Source organism: Rhinopithecus bieti, unplaced genomic scaffold, assembly GCF_001698545.2.
Source record: "Rhinopithecus bieti isolate Rb0 unplaced genomic scaffold, ASM169854v2 scaffold_17795, whole genome shotgun sequence".
Taxonomy (NCBI): domain Eukaryota; kingdom Metazoa; phylum Chordata; class Mammalia; order Primates; family Cercopithecidae; genus Rhinopithecus; species Rhinopithecus bieti.
The window spans coordinates 231,016-247,608 of NW_016808927.1; the positions used below are offsets into that span (position 1 = coordinate 231,016).

At 56.0% G+C, this 16,593-nt stretch overlaps 2 protein-coding genes across 10 annotated transcripts in view; both read left to right on the plus strand.

Moving 5' to 3' along the window:
• The window catches only part of SSPO (SCO-spondin), a 66,378-nt gene extending 56,564 nt beyond the window's left edge, over positions 1 to 9,814 (plus strand). The window contains 18 exon segments of the mRNA XM_017887827.1: positions 114 to 281; positions 964 to 1,094; positions 1,336 to 1,460; positions 1,733 to 1,779; positions 2,040 to 2,318; positions 2,609 to 2,767; positions 2,919 to 3,035; positions 3,443 to 3,581; positions 3,718 to 3,920; positions 4,092 to 4,219; positions 4,321 to 4,463; positions 4,555 to 4,601; positions 5,388 to 5,605; positions 6,252 to 6,347; positions 6,524 to 6,584; positions 7,038 to 7,168; positions 8,652 to 8,802; positions 9,640 to 9,814. Coding sequence (XP_017743316.1) covers positions 114 to 281; positions 964 to 1,094; positions 1,336 to 1,460; positions 1,733 to 1,779; positions 2,040 to 2,318; positions 2,609 to 2,767; positions 2,919 to 3,035; positions 3,443 to 3,581; positions 3,718 to 3,920; positions 4,092 to 4,219; positions 4,321 to 4,463; positions 4,555 to 4,601; positions 5,388 to 5,605; positions 6,252 to 6,347; positions 6,524 to 6,584; positions 7,038 to 7,168; positions 8,652 to 8,802; positions 9,640 to 9,662 — 2,366 coding nt within the window. The 3' untranslated portion in view covers positions 9,663 to 9,814.
• Positions 9,815 to 14,523: 4,709 nt separating this feature from the next.
• ZNF862 (zinc finger protein 862) overlaps positions 14,524 to 16,593 on the plus strand; it is a 30,494-nt gene continuing 28,424 nt past the window's right edge. For 5 of the 9 annotated variants that reach the window (XR_001888313.1, XR_001888311.1, XR_001888312.1 and 2 more), the window contains exon 1: positions 14,524 to 14,791. Coding sequence is in view for 2 of the 9 variants with exons in the window: in XM_017887819.1 (XP_017743308.1) it covers positions 14,768 to 14,791 (24 nt within the window). In the remaining 7 variants the exon portion in view is untranslated. The remainder of the gene's footprint in view (positions 14,792 to 16,593) is intronic. The other 4 variants (XM_017887823.1, XM_017887822.1, XM_017887826.1 and 1 more) reach the window with 3 other exon arrangements.

Genomic DNA, 16,593 nt, shown 5'->3' on the forward strand with positions numbered 1-16,593 from the left:
CCCAGCCTTTCAGGCCCCTCTTGCCTGTTTCCTGTGGAGGGTGTCAGCAGGGCTGGGGTGAGAGGGACGGCAGGCAGGGGAGAGGGGGACTGACACACCCCTCTGGTCCCTAGAGGAGTGTGTGTGGAGCAGCTGGAGCAGCTGGACGCGCTGCTCTTGCCAGGTGCTGGTGCAGCAGCGCTACCGACACCAGGGCCCGGCGTCCCAAGGGGCCAGGGCAGGCGCCCCCTGCACGCAGCTGGATGGCCAATTCCGGCCTTGCCTTATCGGCAACTGTTCTGGTGAGGCTCCAGGAGCAAGAAAACAGGGAGCTGAGCAGGGCAGCAGCCACCAAGGGTCCCTGTTGGAACTCCCTGCTCCCCTCACAGCCAATGTAATGCCCCCAAGACCTCAAAGCGGCTGCCTGCGCCTGTGCCCGCACCCGTGCCTGCCCTCGAACCCAGCCGCTCCCCTGCTCTCCCCAGATACTCCGTCACAGCTGCGCCCCCAATCCCTCACCACAATTTGTCCACCCTGCAGTTGCCAGCCCGCCTGTGACTTTGGCCCGTGTAGCTGCCCTCTAGGAGGGTGTCTTGCCCGCCTCCTGCTGCGGCTGCCCTCCTGCCTTCCATCTCTGCCCCTGTCTCCTATCTCTGCCCCTCTGTCTCCCATCTGCCAATCTCTGGAGCACCTGCCAGGCCCCTCACTCCTGCAGCCCCCTCCTCAGCTGCCTCCTCCAGGGATCTTCCTGGCTCTCCAAGGCCCAGCCCATCCTGATCTTCCCTGGAGGTGCCCACAGGAGCTGAGTTGGGTGCCAGATGGGGGACACTGGTTTGTTCTGACATGTGGAGGGTGGGCATCTTGTACTTTTGCCAGGTGACCCCAAGGGGCCTCAGTGGAACCATGCAGCATGTTCTCTCGGCTTTGGGAGTGGTGTCTCTGGGCTGTTCCCCCACCAGCCTGCCTCTCCTGCATCTTCCCCAGAGGACAGCTGCACGCCTCCCTTTGAGTTCCATGCCTGCGGCTCCCCCTGTGCTGGGCTCTGTGCCACACACCTGAGCTATCAGCTCTGCCAGGACCTGCCGCCCTGCCAGCCGGGCTGCTACTGCCCCAAGGTGAGAGCTGGGAGCTGGGGCAACTTCCAAGAAAAAGGGGGTCCTCTGCCCACCCTCCCACTCCTCCTTATCTCTGTGATGTCCATGGTGACCCCACCTCCTTCAAACTCCTTGGAACTCGGTGCCTCCTCCCAGCTTGCCGTTCACTCGGCATCATGCATATGCACCTGCTGCAGGCAGGGCACAGTGCTGGGTGTTGGGATGACACGATGATCACTGTCCTGTCTCTCCTTCCACCCAGGGGCTGCTGGAGCAGGCTGGGGGCTGCATTCCTCTGGAGCAGTGTAACTGCTGGCATACCTCAGCAGCGGGAGCCAGGATAACCCTGGCCCCTGGGGACCGCCTGCAGCTGGGCTGTAAGGAGTGGTGAGTGATGGGGGGAGGAGTGGGGTGTAAGGAGTGATGAGTGACGGGGGAAGGAAGACAGAGTGCTGGGGCCAGGGAATAGGGCAGGGAGGCCTGGGGGGCCCAGTCCAGCCTCAGGACAGAAGACCATGAGATGCCAGAGTTTGTAGCTCCCTTATCTTGCCCCAAATATGCCTAGGGCTCAGGTTACCCTTGCATGACCGCCCCCCCGCCTGGGAGGTCCTGGGCTGGGTCCTGCCTCCCTTAGTCTACCCTGACCACCCCTCCCGCAGTGAATGCCGGCGTGGGGAGCTGCACTGCACCAGCCAGGGCTGTCAAGGTAACCCTGACCTATGGAGACAACTGTCCCCATTGTTTGGGACTGGGGAGTTTCTGGGATGCAGAACTTTCAGTGCTAAGACGGGGACAGTCCCAGGCAAACAGGGATGGTGGGTCACCCTACCCTGCCTCCACACCACCCTCAGTCTTCCTGTTTCCAGCACTTCCTGGTCATGACCCTGAGCCTCTCCTGCCTGTCCAACAGGGTCTCTGGGCTGGGGGTCGGTCACTGGGAAGGGCACCCACACCCTGCCCTTCCAGGTCTTCTGCCTCTGAGTGAGTGGTCCGAGTGGTCGCCCTGTGGGCCCTGCCTGCCGCCCAGCACCCTGGCCCCTGCCTCCAGAACTGCCCTAGAGGAGCGCTGGCTCCAGGACGCAACCAGCCTCTCTCCCACCTCGGCCCCGCTGCTGGCTTCAGAGCAGCACCGCCACCGGCTCTGTCTAGATCCTGCAACAGGGAGGCCCTGGACTGGAGCCCCTCACCTCTGCACTGTACCCCTCCGCCAGCAGCGCCTCTGCCCTGACCCTGGAGCCTGCCCTGGTAATGGGGAGAGGCAGAGGCCACAGGACAGGAGGGGCCTGGAGTGCAGGTTGGGGGAACCTTGTGGAAGGGGCTAGGCTATAGAGCGCATTGATCTGCTGCCCCTCCTGCTTGCCTCTAGGGCCTGCAGGATTTGAAGCTGGGGTGGGGTCCAGGCAGCAGCTAGAAAGAGGAGCAGGAGGGCCTAGAGGGCTTTAAGGCCAGCCGGAGCGTTTGCAGCGACAAAGCTCAAGGCTTGAGGGGAAGGCTGGAGGTGGGCCTGGGTACTGACTCCATTGTGCCTTCCCCAGACTCATGCCAGTGGAGTCTGTGGGGGCCATGGAGCCCCTGCCAGGTGCCCTGCAGTGGGGGGTTCAGGCTACGCTGGAGAGGGACAGAGGCCCCCACTGGAGGAGGCTGCCGGGGGCCATGGGCTCAGACAGAAAGCTGCAACAGAGGGCCCTGCCCAGGTAACTCCCATCCCTGCATCCAGAGGAGGGTCTGGGACAGGAACATCTGAGATCAAACCTGAGGGGAGAGTTGCCTCTACCCCAGAGCCGTGCAGTAGAAGCAGGGAGCCAAAAGTGTCCCCAACACGGACTCCTATCATCTGGTCCTCAGGTGAGAGCTGCGAGGCCCGAAACACTGTACTCACCCTCGACTGTGCCAACCAGTGCCCACGCAGCTGTGCCGACCTCTGGGACCGCGTTCAGTGTCTACAGGGACCCTGCCGCCCAGGTAGCCAGCAGGTCCCACCACCTGGCTGGGAGTTCCCGGAAAGCCTGGGCCTCCCGCAACTGCCTCCTGCTCCCAGAGAGTGTGTGATCTCGGGCAGGGGTGGGGGAAGTTCAGACTGCTGGGTCATGAGTGGCGGGGCAGGAAAGTGGTCACTTTCAGCAGCCAGGTCTGAGTCCTGCAAGAAGTGAGCGTCACTCAGGGCCACTGTTCCATGTGGATGCTCAGGTGGCTGTCAGGGTTACTGGGTGGTGCCCACACAGGCTAGAGCAGCCCTTTCCTGTGCATGGGCAGTGGGAGGTACTGTGGAAACCAGGCTTTGGACTCGATCTGGTTGCCGGGGGAGGACCCATTGGGTAAGCCCTGCCCGAGCACCCAATCTTGTTCGGCCTCTTTACCCACATTCCTAGGCTGCCGCTGTCCCCCTGGCCAGCTGGTCCAGGATGGGCACTGTGTGCCGATCTCCTCTTGCCGCTGTGGCCTCCCTAGTGCCAATGCCTCTTGGGAGCTGGCCCCGGACCAGGTGGTGCAGCTGGACTGCCAAAACTGGTATGGCTGCAGCCCCGCCAGGGCTAAGGGAGCTTTGGGTGGAGGTATGGGGCAGGTCAGCCTTCGTCGGCATTGCTGGGGAGCAAGGGTTACGTTCACCCTGACTGGAGCCCTTTGTGCTTACCCCTGTGCACAGCACCTGTGTCAACGGGTCCCTGGTGTGCCCACACCAGGAGTGTCCAGTCCTTGGGCCTTGGTCAGCCTGGAGCAGTTGCTCGGCCCCCTGTGGTGGGGGCACTATGGAGCGACATCGGAGCTGCGAGGGAGGTCCTGGGATGGCACCATGCCAGGCCCAGGACACGGAGCAATGGCAGGAGTGTAACCTGCAGCCCTGCCCTGGTGAGTGTCCTGGGTGGCAGGTGAGTGATCCCTCCATTGCTGCCGAGCCCAGGCCCTGCCCCAGTTGTAGGGGGTAGGTGTGGGAAGAGGAGGTCGGACTCCGGGCAGCCCCCTCCCTGGGACTGGAGTTGCTGGGTCCCTCCCATCTCCCTATCTGTGTGCACCCCACAGAGTGCCCCCCTGGCCAGGTGCTTAGTGCCTGTGCCACCTCATGCCCACGCCTCTGCTGGCATCTGCAGCCTGGTGCCATCTGTGTGCAGGAGCCCTGCCAGCCTGGCTGTGGCTGCCCTGGAGGGCAGGTGGGTATTGGGTGCTGTGTCCTGACTCCCTGTGGGGGAAGCCGGCAGGTGGGGAGGGAAGAGGCGGTGGTCTGAGTGTCACTGAACCTGCCTCGCTACAGCTGCTGCACAATGGCACGTGCATGCCTCCTGCTGCCTGCCCCTGCACCCAGCATTCTCTGCCCTGGGGCCTCACCCTGACCCTGGAAGAGCAGGCCCAGGAGCTGCCCCCAGGGACTGTGCTCACCTGGAACTGCACCCGCTGGTGAGGGCCTGGCCCTGGGGTGGGGAGCCGGGATGAGGAAGCGGGGGGAGGAGGGCATGGGAGGCATCTGAGTGTGCTTCTGTCTTCCCAGTGTCTGCCATGGTGGAGCCTTCAGCTGTTCCCTTATTGACTGTCAGGGTGAGATGGGGCCGTCCATGCCCTCTGCACCTCCAAAGTCCAAGGCCCGGGACTGGCACTGAGGAGGAGAGGAGGGCCCTGCTCACAGCCTAGACAGAGCTTCAAGAACCCTCCCCTGCCTGTCCACACTGACCTCTCTCTAACCGGAGACCCAGCACCCCCTGCCCAGGGCTCCCTGGGGTACTCAGTGTGGTCTGCCCCACTTGTGGGGCATTCCCTAGCACATGGTGTACACAGAGCCAGGGCTGTGAGTGACGCCAGGAAGTGGAAGGTTCTTTCCCTGCCAGGGAGGAAACTGAGGTCTGGAGGGGTGAGCGGAAATGAGGGGCCTGGCCTGGCAGCCCCCAGGCGGTAGCATTTGCCCTGTGCAGTGCAGTGTGGCCCAGTCTGATCAAGACCAAGGGCCCACCCACTGTGTGCCCAGCTCTGCCACGCTGGGCTCTGTGGCCAGCCTCCAGGCAGACCACCCCCCAGAACAGGCAGAGAGGGGACAGTCTCCAGGCCTCTGACAAGCAGGCAGCACCCCAGAGGGTGAGACATCAGTGCTGAGAATAGAGGCTGGGTGGACAGGATTGGTCAGGGAGGCTTTTCTGAAGGAGGTGAGACCTGGCCTGGGTCCAGCTAGTGTTTGAGTGGGTGGATAAGAAAGATCAGGAGGTGTGGTTGGAGGCTACTGCGGCTGAGAAGGCAGGACGGGGACATGAGGGTGCTCAGCTTGGGAGGGGCGGAATCGAGGCTGGATCCAGGGCTGACTGGAAAGGTGGGTTGGATGGTCTTCCCTGGCAGAGTGCCCCCCTGGAGAAATGTGGCAGCAGGTGGCCCCGGGGGAGCTGGGGCTCTGTGAGCAGACATGCCAGGAGATGAATGCCACAGAGACCCGGAGTAACTGCAGTTCGGCTCAAGCCTCGGGCTGTGTGTGCCAACCTGGGCACTTCCGCAGCCAGGCAGGCCCCTGCGTCCCTGAAGACCTCTGCGAGTGCTGGCACCTCGGGCATCCCCACCTGGTGAGACACAGAACCCCCTCTGCTACCACCCACCCATTCCTGACCTCAAGCCTCCCCATCTGTCTGTAACTCCACTGGCTCCTCCCCTTACTCCAGGCCCTGCAGCAGCCAGCAGGGCTCCGCTCTCCCCCTGAACTGTCTCTGGCCCCAACAATTCATCTCCCTCCTGGGTCTCTTGTTGCCCGACTCCATCCAAGCCCATTGCCCCCGCTAGGCACTCACAGCCTGGGCTTGGGGGTCAGGAATACTATTATAGAAAAGTCTACAAGTTGGAGCTGGGCAGGGTGCCTCATGCCTGTAATCCCAGCACTTTGGAAGGCCAAGGTGGGTGGATCATGAGGTCAAGAGATCAAGACTATTCTGGCCAACATGGTAAAACCCTATCTCTACTAAAAATACAAAAATTAGCTGGGAGTGGTGGTGCGTGCCTGTAGTCCCAGCTACTCGGGAGGCTGAGGCAGGAGAATCACTTGAACTGGGGTGGTGGAGCTTGCGGTGAGCCGAGATTACGCCACTGCACTCCAGCCTGGCGACAGAGCGAGACTCTGTTTCAAAAATCAATCAATCAATCAAATAAAAAAAAGAGAGAGAGAAAAAGCTACAAGTTGGCAGAGACCAAGAGGAGGCTCTCCCCTACTCTCCCCAGCCTGGATCTGAATGGCAGGAGGCCTGTGAGAGCTGCCTCTGCCGCAGTGGGAGGCCTGTCTGCACCCAGCGCTGCTCCTCGCTCACCTGTCCTCAGGTACTCCCTGCATCCCTGCTACTCTCTGGGGTGGATCCCCCCTCACCTGTGCTCAGGTAGCCCCTGCAGCCCTACTACCCTCCTGGTTCCTCAGGCTCCTTCCTGGGACCCTCCCCTGGGGAGGGCGGGCTGGACTCCAGGTGTCAGGACCACCATGGGGCTCTCTCTCTCTGCAGGGCGAGGAGATGGTGCTGGAGCCAGGGAGCTGCTGTCCCTCTTGCCGCATGGAGGCTCCGGGTATGGAGGGAACCTGGGCACATTGTGGGGTGCCTCTCCCTGGTCTAGACCCTTCTCCTCTGCCGCCCCACACCTGGCCTTTTCAGCCTGGCAGGTGCCTGCCTCCCCCAGGCCGACCCACCATGGGGATTTGAGGAGTGAAGACCCCAGCACATATCACAGCGCCTGGCTGCCCCACCCCACGTGTTCCCCTCAGACCCAGGCCCTGCCCCTCTTCCCACAGTCCCCTCAGTCACCTCCTCCTCCTGTGCTCTGTCCCCCCCAAGTCCCCTCAGTCACCTCCTCCTCCTCTGCCCTCCCCCAAGTCCCCTCAGTCACCTCCTCCTTCTGTGCCCTCCCCCACAATCCCCTCTGCCACCTCCTCCTCCTGTGCCTTCCCCCACAGTCCCCTCAGTCCCCTCCACCTCCTGTGCCCTGCCCCTACCTCCTGCCACTCAATGCCCCTCCCCACAGAGGAGCAGTTGCCCTCCTGCCAGCTCCTCACGGAGCTTCGAAACTTCACCAAAGGGACCTGCTACCTGGACAAGGTAGAAGTGAGCTACTGCAGTGGGTACTGCCTGTCCAGCACCCATGTCATGCCAGAGGTGAGCCAGGGACCTGCTGTCCAGGCCAGGGGAGTCGCATTGGCCAGTGGCTGCCGAGGGCTGTACTGAGCCTGGGACCTGGGCACAGCCAGAGGCCACGAGGCACAAGGTGCTTCTCATGGAGCTAACAGTGGAGTCGGGGAGGCGGATGGTCAGAGCTTTCCCCAAGGCAGTGGTGTGCACCTGCGGGTTGGCCCAGAGGTTTTACTAGGTGCCTGACCCCCTCCCACAAAGGTCTTCTGTGGTCCCACACCATTCCCAGAGTGTGTCCGCTGTGCCCCTCAAGGCAATGAGCCAGGAGCCCAGCAAAGAAAGGCATGGAGGAGCTAAGCTAACCTCTGAAATTAGAACCCATCACACGGTGCATGAGAGCATGAGAGCTCTGCCAGAATGCCCTTTCTACAGAGAGGATCACCGCACACATTTCCTGCAAGCTGTCCGAGCCAGGCTGGCTCTGAGTCTTGGGCAGGGCTCCACTCTGCGTTTGCCCTCTGTGGACCCAGAAGCCCTGGTCCTTCTTGGGATCATCCGAGGGGCTCTGTGCCCACCCTGAGTCCCCTCAGCCTGAGCCTGATGAGCTGTGACCTGAGCTGCCTCCTGCCAGGGTCCTCTCTCCAGCTCCACTCCCACTACCGCCTGCCCCTGGGCCCACCTCGCGTCCCTCCCACCTCAGTCCACCTGGTTTACCTCATCCTGGAAGACAAGGATGCTTTCCTACCTCGTCCCCAAAGACACAGCCCCTTAACCCTCAGCCGCTCTACGGCTCCCCCAGGTGCGTCCTGGACCTCCTGGAAATACCTTCCCAAATCACTTTTGGAATTTTTTTCACACTTTTAGAATTTTTAAAACATAGAGTGAGAAAAGAGAGAAAGTAATTAAAAGATGCTTTTTTTTTTTTTTTTTTTCCTGAGGAAAGAAATTGATAGTGGGATAGAAATTGGAGGGATAATTTTTTGCTGAATAACCTCTGGCAGTTTTTGAACCTGGCATTGTATGAATGTACTACCCATTTCAAAGTAAAATTATAAAGAGAATTATACATAAAATTAAATGATGTGCTCATAGGACTCTGATAGAGGTGCTTTAACCACAGTGCACAGGGATCTGCTTTGGAGAACTCACTTTGCATTTGGGATCAGAACTATGCAGTTAGAACGGACTTATTTGTAGTTTCATATATAAGTCTGTCTGTCCAACTAGACTCAGCCCCTTGCGGTAGAAGTATGTCTTTCCCCCTGCAGCCAGGAGGCACCGATGGGCACGTTAAAAGGATTCGCTTAACCTGTAGGTTGTTGGACATTCAGACAGTGGGGGTGAAGGAGGTGGGCTTCTTGCAAAAGGGGCTTGGCAGTGGCCCAGCCACCCTGCTCAGTGAAGAGGGTGTGCTCTGGCCCTCCCGCCATCCCACCCCGCCTAAAATGGGAAAGGCCAAGAGGGGAGGAAACTCCATTTGGCCCTAGTTCACCCACTCCCTCTCGCCCAGGAGCCATACCTGCAGAGCCAGTGTGACTGCTGCAGCTACCGTCTAGACCCGGAGAGCCCCGTGCGGATCCTGAACCTGCGCTGTCTGGGTGGCCACACAGAGCCCGTGGTGCTGCCAGTCATCCACAGCTGCCAGTGCAGCTCCTGCCAGGGTGGGTCTGGGCAGGGCTTCGGGCAGGGAGGGGATGGGGAAGGAGCCTGGGCAAGGACCCAGTGTTGTGAACTAGACCCAGGAACACACACATAGCTCCTCCTTCCAGCATTCTTCCTTGAGTTCTTCTAGTCCATGTTTTTCCTTCTTCTCAGTGTTCTTGTTCATTTCATCTCCTATCATGTGTAAGTGTGGGTGTCCGGAGTAATTGTACCTTGTTCAAACCCCAGCTCATCTTTTTTTTTTTTTTTTTTTTTTTTTGAGAAGGGGGCTCACTCTGTCACCCAGGCTGGAGTGCAGTTGCGTGGTCTCGGCTCACTGCAGCCTGGAACTCCTGGGCTCAAGTGATCCTTCTGCCTTAGCCTCCCGAGCAGCTGGGACCACAGGTCACAGGTGTGAGCCACCATGCCTGGCTAATTTTTCTTTGTAGAGACAGGGTTTCACCATGTTGCCCAGGCTGATCTTGAATTCCTGGGCTCAAGTGATCCACCTGCCTCGGCCTCCAAAAGTGCTGGGGTTACAGGCAGGAGCCACTACGCCCTGGCCCCTGACCTCATCTTTTAAGCAGGGCTAACACTGCTGTGCAGGCTTGTTGGGTGGACCTGGTGAAGGCATGCATGTGAAGTGGCTGGCAGGTGCCTAGTTCTGTTAAGTACTTGCCATATGATAACCTGAGGTCCCACTGTGTGGCACGTGAGGGGGAAACAGGTGGAAGGCACCAATGCTGCCTGGGTGGAGCACAGTAGAAGGCCTGGTGTTGGTTCTGGGCTTTCTTCTGGCACCAGCCTGACAAGTCTGCCTCTCTTACTAACCCATCTCCCCGTCATGTGTCCCCTAGGAGGTGACTTCTCAAAGCACTAACAGGCTCTGCTGGTTGAGTCCACAGCCGTCCCTCTTGTGATCATGGGACTCAGCAGCACTGACTATGTCCTCCCACACTCTCCCACCTGCCCCCAACTGGGGGTCCATGACTTGGCATTAGCATGTTCCAAATAAAGTGACACTGGCAACAAGTCACTGTGCAGCGTCTCTATCCTGGGGCTCAGAGGGAAGAGGGAGGGTGGGCCTGAGTCCTGGCCTGGACCTATGTAAGGACTTTGTCTCCTGGAGACCTCTGCACATCTGCTATGGACTCAAGATGGCATTCCCCATGACTGGTGAACCTGGACAAATCATTCCCATATCTGAGCCTCAGTTCCATCTGTAGCAGGACAGGCTTGAATGGAGCCTTGAAGACCTCCCGTATTAGACGTCACTAGTGTCCCAGGTCATATTCCTCCACCCAATGTGATTTCAGCTGTGGAGGATAGTCTGCTACATGTGGGCTGATGTCTGCTTCTCCCTCTCCTTTTTACAACCTCCCTTTTTACAACACCACTCTGCCCACCTCCCAGTTGTTTTCCTTGTTTTATTCATCCCAAAGTCCTATCCTACCTTGTGAAGCCGGAGATAGCAGCTAGCTAGAAGCCACACTATTGAGCTAAGTATTGGGGATAAAAATCGAAAGAGTCCCCCTGTGCTGCAAGAGACTAGCTCATCCTGTTGCATGTCCCCATGGTCTCCATTCCTCTTCAGGAGACCAAGCCTCCCCATTTGTCCCTCGACACCACCACCTCTCATGACATCCCTCTTGTAAATCCCACAGTCTCACCTGATCCCCACCCCATGCTGCCTCTCCCTCCCAGATACCCACTGGGGTCTCTGAGACTCCGCATCTGTCTTCCGTAGACTCTGCTCCATCATCCCCATCTCCAAAGGCTTCTTCCACCATCATGTCATGACTGACACTAGCTTGCCCATCCCTTGAAGCCTTTACTTGGAAGCTGAGACGTCATCCCCCCTCCAGGCCAGGAAAAGAGATACTTGTCTTCTGTGATATTCATGTTTATTGTTTCTGTTGGGCCAGTTCTCCCTGTTCCTCCTGCAAAGAGCCCTCTTCCTGGGTTGTCTGAGCCACTCTGTAGTGACACCACCCTTCCTGGCTCCCAACTGCCACCCTGGTCACTCCCTATCATCCAGAGAAGAATTTAACTCATAGCCCAGCATTCCTTTCCACCAATTTTCAGTGTCCATGTGGATACTCGACTCAAAATTCTGGTCTCACATTCTTTGCCTGCTCACCTACAATGACCTTCTTCACTCTGTCTTGGGAATCCACTCCCATAACTAGACCATTTTCAAAACCGCACAGATATTTACTTACCAATCATGACTTCCCATCCCTCCAGCTGCCTTGCTCTAGTACTCCACTGCTATAATTTATGACTGCTTTTGTGATTTCAATTTCATTGACCCCACCACTTTCTCACTTTCATTAGCCTCCTATCTTCCCTCGTGACGCAGCTTAGATTCATGGTCTATATAGTGATTCTCAACATCAACTGCACATTAGAAGCACATGACATGAGAAGCGCTTAAAAAATATCAATGCCAGCTGGGCATGGTGGCTCACGCCTATAATCCCAGCACTTTGGGAGGCAGGTGGATCACTTGAGCCCAGAAGTTTGAGGCCAGCCTGGGCAACATAGTGAGATCCCAGCCCTACAAAAAGTAAAAAACCCACTAGCCAGGTGTGGTGGCACACTCCTGTAGTCCTAGCTACTCGGAAGGGTAAGGTGGGAGGATCCCTGAAGCCCAGGAGGTCAAGACTGCAGTGAGCCAAGATCACGCAGCTGCACTCCAGTCTGGGTGACAGAGTGAGACCCTGTCTCTTAGAAACAAAAAAAAAATTAAACAAATTAAAAAAATAAGTGCCCATGCCCCATCGTAGGCCTATTAAATCAGGATGTTTGAAAGGTCCATGGGTGACTCCAATGTGCAGCTGAAATTGGGAATCACTTTCCTACCATTATAATTACTCCAGTGCAAGTACTATTCACTCCCTTGCTTTTCTGTGCCTCCTTCATACTCACCTGGCATGGCCGGGCGTGGTGGCTCACACCTGTTATCCCAGCACTTTGGGAGGCTGAGGTGGGCAGATCATGAGGTCAGGAGATTGAGACCATCTTGGCTAACACGGTGAAACCCCATCTCTACTAAAATACAAAAAATTAGCCGGGCGTGGTGGCAGGCACCTGTAGTCCCAGCTACTCGGGAGGCTGAGGCAGGAGAATGGCGTGAACCTGGGAGGCGGAGCTTGCAGTGAGCCGAGATCGCACCACTGCACTCCAGCTTGGGCAACAGAGCGAGACTCCGTCTCAAAAAAAAACAAAAACAAAAAAACAAAAAAAACATACCCACCTGGCAATACTCCAAGCCAGGATGAAGCCAAATATCTGCCCAGCTTTCTGTTTCTAAACAGAATTTCACAGCTAGGCTTTTTTAACCTTAAATTTGTGATCGTAAACTTCAAATTGGCCTCTAATTCAAGGTTTGAGGTAAGCTCTATTTCCCATTCTCCAAGATGACTTGGTATACCTTCTATTCCCCCACTTCATTTTCATGAGATGATCTTGTCTCAAAAAGACATCATCAGATGGAAATTCCTTCAGTAAATCTACAAACAAATGTACATCTACTCCATCTTCTTCTTCCCTCCTGGCATAATCAAAAGTGTTCCTACCCGGGCCAGACGTGGTGGTTCACGCCTGTAATCCCAGCACTTTGGGAGGCCAGTGCAGGTGAATCACTTGAGGTCAGGAGTTCAAGACCAGCCTGGCCAACATGGTGAAATCCTATCTCTACTGAAAATACAGAAATTAGCAGGGTGTGGTGGTGCACGCCTATAGTCCCAGCTACTCGGGAGGCTGATGCAGGGGAATTGTTTGAACCTGGGAGGCGGAAGTTGCAGTGAGCCAAGATTGTGCCACTGCACTCCAACCTGGGCGACAGAGCGAGACTCCATCTCAAAAAAAGAAAAAAAAAAAAAGAAGTGTTCCTATCCCTAGGAAGGGTCCTTGATACTCTGTTCCTAGACCCTCCTGCTTTCTCAAGGACTTAGGTCCTTGCACTATCCCCCTTTGAATCATCAGTTTCCTTCCTATCAACACAGAAACAAGATTTTGTGTGTCATATCTTAGTCCCACTGCTTTGATTACCCATTTCCCCCTAGATATGGCTCCATTTTCTTGGGAAGATGGAAAACCTTTTATGGAAAAACGTGTCAAAAGAATGATTTACCCTAGCTGTCCTCCAGTTTTTTAACCCCCAAAAGAGAATCCGTTATAAAGACATGGATAACTCATGGGTAGAAATACAGCTCTTCAACGTAGTGATATAGCTGAGGTGGGGAGTGGCAGGCCACTTGGAATCCATAGAGTCCTCACTGTCTGCCTTCTCGTCCACATTTCTCGTGTCTCATTTTTCTTTTTCAGTAATGCAGACTCCCCTACACTCCTCGGACAGAGTTTAGGTCTATTGTACCTTGGCCAGGAAAGCAGAGTTGGAAAATGCTTACTTGAAGCCTGTATAACATGGCGAAACTCTGTCTCTACTAAAAATACAAAAAACTTAGTAGGCCATTGTCTTAATCTGTGTGTGCCGCTATAACAAAATCTCTGGAACTAGGTAATTTATAAATTATGGATACTTATTTCTCATGGTTCTGAAGGCTGGGAAATCCAAGATCAAAGCACCAGTAGTGTCTGTGTCTGGTGAGAGCCTGGTCTCTGCTTCCAGGAGGGCACCTTGTTGCTGTGTCCTCACATGGCAAAAGGCAGAGGGGCAGAAGGGCAAAGGGCCTAGCTAGTTCCCCCAGCATGCATGTGGTCACTAACACCTTCATGAAGGCACATCCCTGCCCTGGCCCCCTAAAAGTCTTTTTTTTTTCTTTTTTCGAGACATGGTCTTGCTCTGTCACCCAGGCTGCAGTGCAGAAGCACCATCCCGGCTCACTGCAGCCTCGACCACCCAGGCTCAAGTGATCCTTCCACCTCACAAGATTATTTTATTTTATTTTTATAGAGATGGGATCTCTCACTTTGTTGCACAGGCTGGTCTCAAACTACTGGGCTCAAGTGATCCTCCTGTCTCAGTCTCCCAAAGAGTTGGGATTAGAGGTGTGAGCCACCACACTTGGACAAAACTTCTTACAAGGACACTAATCCCACCATAAGGGCCTTACCCTCACGACTTCATCTAAACTTCCCAAACACCCCATCTCCTGGGAGAGGAACACCAGTCCATTGCACCTCCCTTACCTGGCAGACCCCCACCTCTTGCTTTAATTCTGCTCGGGCATCACTTCCTCAGGAAATCCTTGACTAAGCACCTCATATCCCCCACCGCTTCACTCTAAGGTGACAAGGCGGGCTTTAATTCATGTTTTGTGCTTACCTCTTTCATGGCACTTGTCTCTGTTTTGTAATTATCTGTTTCCGGTCTGATTCCCTAATAGGTCGTGAGTCCCTTGAAGGCAAGGCCCTTGTCTCATTCAATTGTGTTCTCCCAAACCCTAGAACACGGCCTGACCCGTGGTAGGCAACCAATGATACTTTTTGAGTGAATAGAACAAAAAGTATTGCCCTCCTTAATAAAAGAAAACCTAGAACCTTCAAGGCTGACACTGGCCTTCGCGTAGCCCAATCAGAGCGCTTTGCCCTTGCTGCAAGGACTAAAGGACACCACGCGGCCGTTGCCTAGTAACTATCGCCGGAGGGAGGCGGGGAGAGCCGCAAGCTCTCCGCCGGCGTCCAATCAGGACGTGCATTCCGGGAGCCAATAGCAGCTTCGAGAGCCGCTCACCTAGAGCCGACTACACTTCCCGTCATGCCCCGCCGCCCGGGGCTGGGCAGTGGCCGTAAAGCTGTTCGCTCGGTACGACGCGAGTCCCAGCTCAGCGCCTATCCTGGGTCCACTGGCGCTACCGCCCCCCCGACGTGAGAGAGCGAAGTTCTCGGGCCGCGCTCCCTCCCTGCCTGGGTGCCCTCCCTCTCCGGGAGCTTGGGTCCCCGGGGCGGTCGCGGCGGCTGCATCCTCAGGCCAGGCCGCGGGGGGAGGGGGCGGCACGGGCCTCCGAAAGCGGGGCCATGGAGCCCAGAGAGTCGGGGAAGGTAGGACTGGAAGGCCCGTGGGCCGCCCGCTCCCTCCCGAGGATCCCCGAGCCGGGCTCGGGCGAGGCGGGGCGGCTCGGGCGGAGGCCCCGCAGATGAGCCAGGCTTGCAGGGAAGGACTCGCCGACCCGCCTTCTGTTCCCGCACTTCGGCGGCCGACCCCGGGAGGGTGGCGGAGAGGAGCGGACGCGCCCGTTCGGTGTTCGCGCATCCTCCCTGAGCTGGCGAGTGGCCGCTGGGTCTATGCTGGGTTGGGTGACCCCCAAGTGTAGCCATGCGAAGGTGCTTCCTGTTTCGCCCACCACCTTCGGCATTTTGAAGAGGCCGGGCTAAGGCTTGGAGTCTGGATCCGACGCCAGTGGGAGCCGTAGGGTGGGACGCTTGAGGGCTTGGCCCTGCCGAGATCCTGCTTCCCAAGAAAGGGCTGAAAAGAGAGGGCATCTGGCATGCTTTTTGCCACTTCTGTTTCTAGGTTATGTACTTCATGGAATATCTGGGCATTGCTTAGAAACCTGTGTCATAAATTGGCTTTGGGCAAAAGGCTTTGAGTTGGAAGAAAAGGTGGAAAGAAAGTGCTTGGGGGTGGAGTTCAGGGATTTGACGGGATTGCCAGCGCTTCCAGGCCATGTCAGCAAAGACCAGTGTGGTTGTGGGCACATTAGCTTGGAGACAGTGGCAGCCTCTTGGGACTAACATCTTTCTGGATGTTGTTTGCTGCCAGTTCTCGAGGATTGTTTTTTTTGCAAGCTCCGCTTCCCGGGCTCACGCCATTCTCCTGCCTCAGCCTCCCGAGTAGCTGGGACTACAGGCGCCTGCCACCTCGCCCGGCTAGTTTTTTGTAGTTTTTAGTAGAGACAGGTTTCACCGTGTTAGCCAGGATGGTCTTGATCTCCTGACCTCGTGATCCGCCCGTCTCGGCCTCCCAAAGTGCTGGGATTACAGGCTTGAGCCACCGCACCCGGCCGAGGATTGTTTCTTATTTGGCACAGAGGAGAATTCTCTCAACAAACGTTTTCGACTGTTTATTGAGTCCCTTAAAAAAAATTGTCCATTTAATAAACATTTGTGATCTGTGATTCGGATTGAACGAGATGCTGGAAGTATGAGGATAAATAGGAAATGATCACCTTTCTCAAGGAGCTTCCCAGCAGTTTTCACTTCAATAACTTGGACACGCCTGGAAGGGTTGTCCCACACCAAAAGAGAGAAAAGGAGAATGAGGTTCTTTTGATGCTGTAGTTTTTCCTGAGAAGACTAGGAAGGACTCTGAATTTCAAAAGAGGTGATTTCTCGCATGAGCATCTCTTCCATCCTCCCTCCCCTCCACAAGCTACAGTGATGCATTTTCCAGACACGGCACCTACAGAGTACACGGTCCAAGATAATAAAGCTCAACAAAACCCAAGAAAAGCAGGAGCTTATGGCCCTTACCCTTTAGAAATATCCCCAGATTGATTTAGATTGAACCTGAATTTGAATAAAGAGGAGCAAAATGTAGGGGGAAGAAGGATTTAAAAATATTGGGATTGATACTGGAATCAGTGATTTGAGGTTGATTTCCAAGCTATTCTGTTTAGTCGTAGGCTTTCTTAGCCTTTAATGGAGAAGAGAGAAATACGGTCATGCGCTGTATAAAAAGGTTTCCATCAACACGGGTGTCACGTACATTCCCTATGACTACAGTGAGGCTGAGAAATTCCTATCACCTAATGACATCTTCATGATTCCGACCCTGTGTAGGCTTAGGCTAATGTGTGTGTTTGTGTCTTAGTTTTTAACAAAACTTAAAAAGTAAAAAAAAA